This window comes from Petromyzon marinus, chromosome 23 (genome assembly GCF_048934315.1).
Source record: "Petromyzon marinus isolate PM22_M1 ecotype Great Lakes invasive population chromosome 23, UKy_Petmar_22M1.pri1.0, whole genome shotgun sequence".
Taxonomy (NCBI): domain Eukaryota; kingdom Metazoa; phylum Chordata; class Hyperoartia; order Petromyzontiformes; family Petromyzontidae; genus Petromyzon; species Petromyzon marinus.
Genome location: NC_133689.1, coordinates 27,205,505 through 27,216,113, shown reverse-complemented (window position 1 = coordinate 27,216,113; position 10,609 = coordinate 27,205,505). Strand labels below are relative to the sequence as shown.

General features: G+C 48.0%; 1 protein-coding gene across 2 annotated transcripts; it reads right to left on the bottom strand.

Moving 5' to 3' along the window:
- Positions 1 to 1,926: 1,926 nt before the first annotated feature.
- Positions 1,927 to 10,305, bottom strand: LOC142925721 (uncharacterized). Of its 2 annotated transcripts, none has more exons than XM_076069129.1 (11): positions 10,110 to 10,305; positions 9,630 to 9,957; positions 8,703 to 8,820; positions 7,284 to 7,353; positions 6,900 to 6,988; positions 5,488 to 5,595; positions 4,160 to 4,269; positions 3,822 to 3,858; positions 2,909 to 2,986; positions 2,312 to 2,362; positions 1,927 to 2,068 (listed from the first exon to the last, which is right to left on the bottom strand). In XM_076069129.1, exons 1-11 carry the CDS (start codon positions 10,168 to 10,170, stop codon positions 2,066 to 2,068), a joined length of 1,053 nt encoding a protein of 350 aa, XP_075925244.1. In that variant the 5' UTR covers positions 10,171 to 10,305; the 3' UTR covers positions 1,927 to 2,065. The 2 variants fall into 2 exon arrangements, with proteins under 2 accessions (XP_075925244.1, XP_075925245.1); XM_076069130.1 differs by having other exon boundaries at positions 9,630 to 9,927.
- Between the last annotated feature and the right edge of the window lie 304 nt (positions 10,306 to 10,609).

Genomic DNA, 10,609 nt, shown 5'->3' with positions numbered 1-10,609 from the left:
TCGCTCGCTGTCTCCGTCTCTCTCCGTCGCTCGCTGTCTCCGTCTCTCTCCGTCGCTCGATGTCTCCGTCTCTCTCCGTCGCTCGATGTCTCCGTCTCTCTCCGTCGCTCGATGTCTCCATCGCTCGATGTCTCCGTCGCTCGCTGTCTCCGTCGCTCGCTGTCTCCGTCTCTCTCCGTCTCTCGATGTCGCCGTCTCTCGATGTCTCCGTCGCTCGATGTCTCCGTCTCTCGATGTCTCCGTCGCTCGCTGTCTCCGTCTCTGTCCGTCGCTCAATGTCTCTGTCTCTCTCCGTCGCTCGATGTCTCTGTCTCTCTCCGTCGCTCGCCGTCTCAGTCTCGTCTCCGTCGCTCGATGTCTCCGTCACATTGCTGGATTCAAACTCGGGTCTCCAAATTAATATTTCAGTGTGTAAACCACTGCTCCCATATTTAATTAACTACTGGTTAATTGGCCCATTAACTGTTGAATTAAATGTAATTTCTATCAACTCACCTATCCATATCAGTGATGATGATGATGATACGTATTTAGCGCGCAGCGCGACAGACCCGGTGACCTGAGTTTGATTCCTGCTCAAGGTCAACACCAGTCAGGATTATGTGAAACGGTCCTGGGCCTCCCCTAGGTCGACTCAGCCTCAAATGAGTACCTAGTGCGGTGTGTAAACAACACCATTTGGGAGACAAAGGCAGTTGGGCATGGTGCTGGCCATCTACCCCATCGCATACCATGCCAGCCTTAATAGGTGCTTGCTAACACCACCTGCCCCAACAGTCTGTTAAGGCTATAGGGGGGATGTTTGTCATCGTGTGAGTGATGGGGCAATAGTACAGAAAGTAGACAAGTTTCCGTACCTGGGCAGTGTGCTTCTAACCAACTCCAGTTTGGCTGCAGTTGTCTCACCCTGAATCCGCTGAGCAGCACTGCATTTGTTTTTCACCGTGTGAACGAAAATTAAGTTGAATATTTTGAGGTTCTTTAAAAATTATTACTAAACACTGCTTATAAACATAAACGCATAAATGCTGAGAATATAATGTCAGATGCATATCGTCTGTACTTTATACAGTGGCTTGTGCTAAGAAACTGCCAGTCAGACGCAAACTTGTCATGCTGGGGTGTTATTGCCAGAAACGCCTTTGTTTCCCCAGCGCTGATTTTTACCAACCACACCTGGTATTCAATTAAGATTGAGTCGACTTAGGGGAGGAGTAGGGCCGGTTCAAATATAATTTACCACTGCTATTGGCCACGACCGGGAATTATGTGAAATAGTATCGGAGCCAGATGACATCCCCGTCGCACCCCACGGTAAACAGGAGGAAATGGCTCTGACACTCGGGTCCGTATGTTTACACGGGCCTTCCCACCATAATGGTCCTTAATGATTGTGAACAGAGTCAGGGACCCCAAAAGCACAAAGAATAACCCAAGACCGTGGCCTCTTATTGGTATTGGAGGTCTTCACCAGGTCAAGAGAGCTTCCTGGTGTGTGCACGTGTTCCACTGTTGCGGTGCCCTGCAGTGGCATTTTGGTGACACTTTTTTTTTTCAATTTGTGGAGGAAATTTCTCCTGCCATGGCCAGGTTGGATCTGATGTATGGAGTCCCACTGCTTGCGGTGGTGAGGGGCCAGTGAGCTTCCTGATGGTTTGATCCACAATGAGGCGCTTCTTTGGGATGTTTGCGTTCTTCCAATTGTTTATCCACTCAAGCATATCGGTTGTGTGGACATAAGCCGGATGGATTTAAGAAACGTTTCCATTGATTACCACGATAACAGATCAAACTAGCGACTTCTGGATTGTGTACCAACCATTGCGTCATGCCAGCGTCTTGTGATGTCATGGTTATAGGTGGGGGGAAATAACAACCAGGGTACAAGGTGTTAGTGTGTCGTGAGTTTGAGGACACAGTTTCAAATATAGTTATTTTTTTATTTTTTTCCTCTCCCCCCAAATGGGGTAAAAACAAATAAATTGCAATGTATAAGGGTTGTGGAGGAAAGGGTTGGTAGGAGAATGTGTGCCGAGATCGCCAGCAATCTGCGGCGGACGCCTGCTCACTGTACGAACGCCTCCCGTGGAATCCGTCCGGTAGTCGGACGAAAAGGAACGATGAAGGTAGGCGACCGCGGTTTTCGGAGATCCGAGGCGGACGGCGACAGTGATGAGGGAAGGGGGGAGAGAGAGGGGTGGAATAGAAGGGGAGATGGGCGGTATCGTTAGTGATGCTCGTCAAACGCGAATGCGCCCGACCGTTTGCTATCAGTCGTGTCCATAAACGGTGCGGATGGGACGGCACTCACGTTCAGTTCCATGAGGGTGTTCGCACACTGCTGGAACTGCCAGCTGTTCTCCTGCAGCCACCCGAGAGTGGGCGCGCACGCACACAGGAGAGACGTCAACATGACTACCCAGTTTGCCAACCAGATAACTAGGCCTGGCCTGGATCCCATGGCAGCCTGAATGGGCGACGCCACTCCAAGTGGGTCATGTAAACCCCTTACATTGTGCCGCTTTGCTCGCTTTCCTATGGGAGCTGCACGCTTTGATGTTGGCCGACTTCGGAAACAGTCATAATGTCACAAAGTCAGTGCACAAGAGGTGCAACTGTTAAGCTGCTGCTGATTAAGTTTAAGTTTTTGCCAATGTTTTGTAAAATAAAATGGTGGATATGTAAACAAGTGATTGATTAGAGCTTGGTATATGCTTAAGCCATTTCAAGCATACGTTAAACCTCTAATAATAATTATTTTAAAATAAATATTGTTCCTTTCATCTGGCTGTGGACAAAATGGAGGATGGGAAGTGGTAGGAGTAATGCCAGGGTTGTGGCCAAAGAGCCGCATGGCCCTCGAAAAGTTGGGAGAATAAATATTTCTCATTGTTGCAGCGAAGCGTACCGCAATTCTGTGCACCACCGCAGGCGTGGAGGGCACCACAGGCGTAGAACTTCGCAGCTGCGAAAGCATCTGCCCATCCTGATGGTGACAATGGTGAAGGTAGTGGTTGTAAAAAGTGGTATAGATCATGGCGATAATGATTGTGATTGATTATAGTGGTGAGCATGATTATGGAAACAGTAGTCGTGGTGATGAAGATAATGGTAAAGATGGTAATGATTGTTGTGGAAGTAGTAGTTATGGTGAAAGGGATCATGGTGATGATGGAATTACATTATGATGTTGGCGGTCAGGATGAAGATGACGGCAATAGTGGTGGTGTTTGTGGCAATGATGATGATAGTGATGATTGTGGTAACGATGGTAGATGTGTGACGAAGATAGTCAAAGATGGTGTTAGAGATAGATGATTGAAGCAATAAGTGATGATGTTGATAACCGCCAGCAGGACAAAAACAAAAAACAGATGACATTCAACAGCTGCTCATGTTCCTCTGTGTCATCTGTAAACTGCACGTAACCTTTTCTTAAGTGAACTCTTATACAAACAATTAAGAAACTTAAGTGGGCTCGGGCAGGACACGTCTTTATAAGGGTTAATGGCTGATGATCAAGAATGCAGCAATGAGATGGAACCCATCTAACAGTTGTTCATGGGCAGGTGCTAGGTGGGTTATTACAATTTCGCAATCATGAGAAATTTCAATGGCTTAGGGGAGGTATTCATCCAGCAGTAGTTTGACCAAGGCAGGAAATGATGACCTTCTTCAGAAGTGTTTTACTTGGTGCATTTGGCAAAATCCTCTGATCACAAGCACTTTTGCATGTGTGGGGAAACTGGAATGCACGGAGACACAAATATCACAGAGAGTGGGGATAGCTTGAGGGCCGGCATCTGTGGAGGGTCACTCACCAGGATCACGAGCTGTGGAAAGTGGTTTCGCACGAAGCTGTTGACACACACACATGCAGTTAGAGATGGGACACAAGGCCAAGGGAGTGTGTGTGAGTGACCGGGTGGATGAACGCATGAGCGAGCGGGGTGTTGAGTGCATGGGTGAAGCTGGAGGGTGGGGGAGTAGGCGTGCGGGCGAGCCATTGGTTGAACAGGCAACCACAAAGATAAACCATGTAGATGAGTGGGTGGATAAGCATGAGGACGAGTGAGTGCCTGGGTGAGTGGGGAGCTGCGTGGACGGACAGGCGAATGGGTAAGCGGGCAATGTCGCGTTCATGACGAAGGAGCGGTACCTCATGTAGGCATTTGGGTCGTGGAAGGAGTCGCACAGCGGATTCCCGTTCAGCCATAGCTCTTTCAAATTGAAGGCCTTCAGTGGGTAAAGTTCCCTCACATCTTTGAGCTGCATGGCAGGGGAGATATTTCCATACAATTAGGGGCATAAGGGCCATGCTTCTGGGCAACTTACCACAAGTTATGCATTACAATCCATGCCCACGCATGGATTGTAACGCTTTGCAGAATGCATTTGCCTTAGCGTGCAAAAGCTGACGCGCAGCTGTCACGGCAAAATGTGTATGCATATTTGTAAACAGTCCCTTGTGCTATAGTTTGCATCTCTTTTGGTTAACCCTTTCATCATTGGTGTGCGGTATTCAGTTGGGTGTCCTTGATAGTAACAACACATTATACAAACATTTCGTTTATATTGGATCACATTTTATGAACGTTACATTGCCCTCCATTACGAATGGGCAGAGTCAATGCAGAAATTCCTTTAATATTCGTTGAAAAGGGTTAACAAAGGAGGCCAAATACTGCAATCACATATTCTAAGTGAATGTATCAGCTCTCAACTTAATTGATTAATTAGCCCATTTCAGCATAATGGTCAAATTCAAGAGTCCATGCTATGTTTCGTCTTTTGTTTGTATTAATTGTATTTTGTTTGTGTGGTCTGTCCTGTCCAGTATGTACTGTGTCCCATTTGTACTGACCGTCTCATCGTATGTCTCACTGTACTCTCTTGTCTGCACTGTCTTGTTGCCTATCTTGTTCATGCAGCCCAATATGTTTTGTCCATATAATTAGTTGTCTGCCTTGTCTGTCTCTTATGTGTCATTAGCCTAATTTAACGTGCATATAATTTGCATGAATAATAAAGAACTGGTTCCGACACACCATTTGGTGCATGCGTTGTGAGTGCAATGACTGAAGTTAATTGACGTATTGATGCGGAGTTGCGGGCCTACTGTACAAAGTACATCAACAGGTACCACCCATAGGTGATACATGTTGATGTACTAAACTGCAATAGTACGTTTCACATTTGTGTATTCATTGCATTTAAATAATTAATTACGTTTCCACTAATTAAAGGCATATCTGATACCCAATACATGCTTAAAATAATATCAAGCGAATCGGAAATGAACAAGTACCAAAACAAAAGGAGACGATATAAGATATAATAGTAGGTATATCGATACTTGGATTGAATCGCGTAACGAACGGTCGACTCGCTGTGGCGAGGAATCTGAACCAACGCGACGCTCGCACCAGAGGTGCACCAGGCATGCGAGCGTCACGTCGCGATTTATTGAACGGCGCTCACACCCACATTGTTTTTGGAGAGGTTCAGCTTCTTGAGAGATGGAGTGTGCTGGGCAAGTTTTGCCAGGTCATCCAACCGGTGCAGGTCATTGCACGTTAGATTCAGGGATGTGATCTGTGGGAGTGGAAAGCAAGGGAGGCACAGAAAAGAAAAAGGTCCCTCTTATAGCCTTAACAGTCTTTTGCAGAAAGTGCTGTGAGCGAGCACCTATGAAAGCCAGCACGGTACACAAGGGTGGTCAGCACCACGCCGACCGCCTCTGTCTCCCTAGTGGTGATGTTTACACACTGCACTAGGTACTCATTTGAGGCTAAGTCGACCGAGAGGAGGCCCAGGACCGGTTCAGATAATCGTCACTGGTGTTGGCCGTGAGCGGAAATCGAACTCTGGTCGCTCGATTCATAGCGCAGCGTGCGAACAACTGCACTACCGCTCCCCTCTAAGGGAGGCAAAAGACAAAGATCCCCAGTATAGCCTTAACAGACTAGGAGCAAGTGCTGTTAGCGAGAACCTATGAAGGCCAGGATGGCACACGAGGGGGTGGGTGGCCAGCACCACGCCGACCGCCTTTGTCTCCCCAGTGGCGATGTTTACTCACCGCACTAGGTACTCATTTGAGGCTGAGTCGACCTAGTGGAAGCCCAGGACCGGTTCAGAATAATTGTCACTGATTTTGGCCGTGAGCGGGAATAGACACTTGGGCCGCTAGGTTCGTAGCGCAGTGCAGTGCCACCACCTACGGTTTAGCAGCAATAGCAGCAATGTAAATGTCGTGCCGTGCCTCGTTTTGGTTTTATCTCAAGTCGATGGTCGGCGATGACCGCGAGGTAAAATGGGGGCTACGCAACCATGAAGCACGCACCAACATCCACGTGTGGCGACGCGCCTCTAATCCAGCACTAATTAATCTAGTCGCTAATACCAATGCCACATTATACTGCAGTTTGGTACGTATTTTGTACTGGTAGGAACCTCCTGGTTCCACCCAGCCCACAAGGGATTATTGTGTCCGTCTGTCGTCCATCCAAAAATGGGAGGGGTGGGGCTGGGTGGAGAGGGGAGGGTGGGGAGGGGCTGGGTGGGGAGGGAGGGGCGGGGTGAGGAAGGCGGCCACGGCACACACGAGGGGGTGGGTGGCCACCAACCACGTCCGGCCATCTTCACGACATTTTTCCCTCCACGTGGAGAATCAACAACATGCGTTTGGAGTATGCGGATGCTCACAATCTCTAAATTATAAGCCGCCAATTCGTTGAGCCATCATTCGAGGCAAGCAACGTTCCTACCAGCTCCCTCTGCAGGAATGTGTTTTAAGAGTAATAATGCCCTACAGACGAATGGACCAAGAGAGCTAACGCAGCAACACTATACCTTAGGTGCAAAGCATTAAAACACGTGGGGAGAGGAGAAGGCCGTACCATTGGAATATTCTCTCGGATGATCTTGTTCAGACCATCCATGTGGTCCTTCCGGTTCAAAACCAGGTCGACACCACGTGCCTCCAGCTCTGGGGAGTGGGGGAGGGTGATCGTGCATTCATTACGCGTTGCGTTCAACTCAACTCCTACCCTCGCGATGCATACAGTGAGTGATGCGTATAAGGATGAATTAATTAAATATTAGTTAAAATGACATGACAATGATATCTTTAGGCTAACAGGATGAATAAACTAGAACAAATGAGACTAAAGAAACAGTATGAACGATTCTCGGCTCAAATAATAAAGCTGAGTTGTGACAAGTTGTCAATGTGCAGGAGTGCAAAGTAAACTTAAAAAAACACAAATGTTTGTTTCAATTACCTTCATTAATTCTGACCGCCTTCAAGTCCAGAGCTTTGTTGGTAGGGTCATATTTTTGGCTCAAACATTTCTGTAAAAAGAACACGCACATGTCGCATCCCCCATTAGCATAAACTGGCTGCTATGACAGGGTCTGTTGGGGTGCACCAATTTTAAGCACAATGTGAGGACACAGCATCACCATGTCATCTACACGCATTGCGTGTCACTCAGTGACACGGCTTTTGCAGTAGAAAAACAACCTGTCGCTGCCTGAGCCGCGCTGAGTTGACTTGGCACAGCAGTGGGCATAGTAACACACAGACCTGGCTGTCTTTGTCACTGCTAACATTGTCTACGTAATGGCCCTGTACGTTTATTTTAGGTCAAATTGACCAAGCTCAGATACCCACTCTAACAGCAGGGTGATTACTGGAGCCGGGACCAGAGTGCAGTGGGTTTGCTCAACCAACCACAGAAAATACTCCCTGTTTAGGCTTACAGAGTATTGGGGGCAGCGAGTGCTCTTCGTGAACACTAATTAAGGCCGGAAAGGTACACCAGACGGTGATGTGGTGAGCACCACACCAAGCTGTGTTTGTCTCCCCATTGGTGATGTTAACAAACTGAACCAGGTATAAATATATGGTTGCGTCCATATAGGAAAAGTGTCATAGCATCACAAGTTTAAGAGGGCATGGCTCTAAAGAAAGCTGTCTATGGTGTGGACCAATCAGTTTAAAAGACAATGCATATACTACCAGAGCATGTTTTTTGTTTGCATGTTCACCACGAGCATATATGGTTAATGCAGACATGATTCCTTGCAAAAGGTTTCAAAATGGTGTTATAACATCTTAACACTATTTTTATTGCCAGAAAGGCTAACATCTATTCTTATATATCAATGTTGCATGTCGATTTAAACTAGATACTTTACAACGTCAAAGTTTAGTTTGTTTAACCAGTTGAGAATTCAAGAGACCAGGATGTGTTCACTTTTTGTCAAGGAGCATAAACCATCACATGAGCTCCAGTCATCCTCGTAGTGGCTTTTGGCCACTCATCGAAAAAAGATAGTCACTGCATCGAGCGCATTCAAATGCACTTCTGCGGCCTTCTGGAACGCTCTTCCAATATCAGGAAGCTACTGGAGCTATGCACTCTTAAATATAAATTGACAACTCATTTCCCTATAACTACTTGTTGTGTTTAGTTGTCCTCCCGCACCTCCGGTCAGCATGGTTGGCTATGTATGGTGTGAAATAAGTTTAAATGCATACATTTCCGAGAGTGACCTGGGTCACCAAAATGACAAGTCTCTATATTCTATAATTATTTTGGTGCAACTGTTAACCTTTTATAATTGGCATTTCTTTCTCAAAACCTGATACCTAGGATACTCCATCTCCACGTTTGCACACCCCCCAGTACATTTACCGAGATCTCGAACCAGCACAATTGGCTTGGCACCGCAGAATCGGCTTTGAAGATGCGCCGCTTGGCCATCAGCAGCTGCTGCCGCTGCGCCTTGCAGATGGACATCGTATAGGGTCCGCTGGTGGTGGCAACGCAGGTGCACCACAAACAAAACACAACAGCACAGAACATCAGCGATGAGGGCAAGAATTAGGCACATGAGAAAAACCTGCGCTTTGCCCAGACAGAGGCAGTGTCCAGGCTCTACTCGAGGTTTGCATTATATTCTAGGTCGCTAGTCGACTATAATAGGAACGTGACTAATAGCCACAGGCAGAGCAAGATGTATACTGGATGTGGTGCGCCGGGTTGAGGTTATTAGTCAAAATGTTACTGACCCAGACAGACCCAGCTGAAATTATGCCCCGACTCTAAAAATAACGCAATAGCTAAACACTGATGGATGTATATAGCGTCTAACTCGAACACATCTCTAGATGCTGTATGAAAACCAGGGCGTGCGCACCATGGAGAATCAGATGTGGGCTCCGAGGATTGAGGTGAGAGCCTCATTCACCGCTATGGGAAAAGAGTATTGTGGTGGCCTTCCGGATCATATAGAGTAAATAACCCTCTTGTAGCCTACCTAGGTTGTAAGAGCAAGTGATGTCAGTGAGCGCCTATTAAGGCCTAAATGGCATGTAAAGGGGTGGGTGGTTTGGTCAGCCGCACCCGGCCGCCTTCACTGCCCCATTGCTGCTAAAGTTTTCACAATGCAGCAGGTACAAATCGACTTTGGGCAGGCCCGGGGACCGGTTCATATATCAATCTCCACTGATGTAGCCATGGCTGGAAATCAAACTAAGGTCCCCAGGTACATAGTGCAGTGGCCTAATCACCGCGTCCCCTCTGCACACACATGCACGGTGTGCGCTCAGTTAAACTTACCGGCGCTGGCAGGAACCCGACCTATCCCCCTTGTCCACATTTCCACGTCCACTCATACGATGGGAGCGGGGGATTCGGCCATCTCTAGCATCTCGTCCTCCGCTACTACAAGAGCCTCCGCCATCACCTCGTGTCCATCCTGCACCATTCCTTGTTTTCCAGGTGCCCATATGGTGTGCATATTCGCCTCTCTTTCCACCACGTGCGGGGAACCCAGACAACTCCTCAAACATGTGGGGTCTGGGGCCTCTATGAGGACTCCTGGCTGTAGCCTGGGTCTCCATGCACACTTCATGCTCTGTGGACACGGTGGTGGGGGGACTAAAATCTGAGTCAGTGGAGAATATTAATTTGTGAACTTACATTATAATACATGTGCGACAGTGCTGTATGTTGTACATTAATGCTGATGTGTGTTTTGTATGTTATAGGTTTGTGTTGTGTGTTATTGCTGCTGTGTTGTGCGATAGTGACGCGCACCTTGGAAAGTCATGTTCGCCATGGCCACGCAGAGCGAGAGGATGTCGGCTTCGTTCGCCATAGCTGTTGTCGCCGTCGTGGACTCCACGGCACTGCTGGGCTGTGATTCGCGTTGCTTGGCCGTCTTCGTGTTCCGCGCCACTGTCACAGCCAACTTCTCCGCCTCCCTCCGCCGTCTGATGCGTGCTTCCGCCCTGCCGTCTCTGAGACCCCGCCCCTTCCGGGTTACCGAGATCTCGCGAGAGCCGCGCCCGTCACGAGATCTCGCGAGAACCGCGCCCTTCACGAGAACCACAACAAAAACAACAACAACAACAATGGTGAACGCGTTACAATCCACGACAACATCGTTACGTAGCATGTCATATAAACGCCGTGCGATGGCGTTCTGTAAGTGTATCAAATGTGATCTGGTTCGTTTGCGCGGCTGTTGATTTTGATGGCCATTGACCAGAGCGGCTGTTGATGTCGGCGCCTCGAGGCGCACAGCCATTTGACTT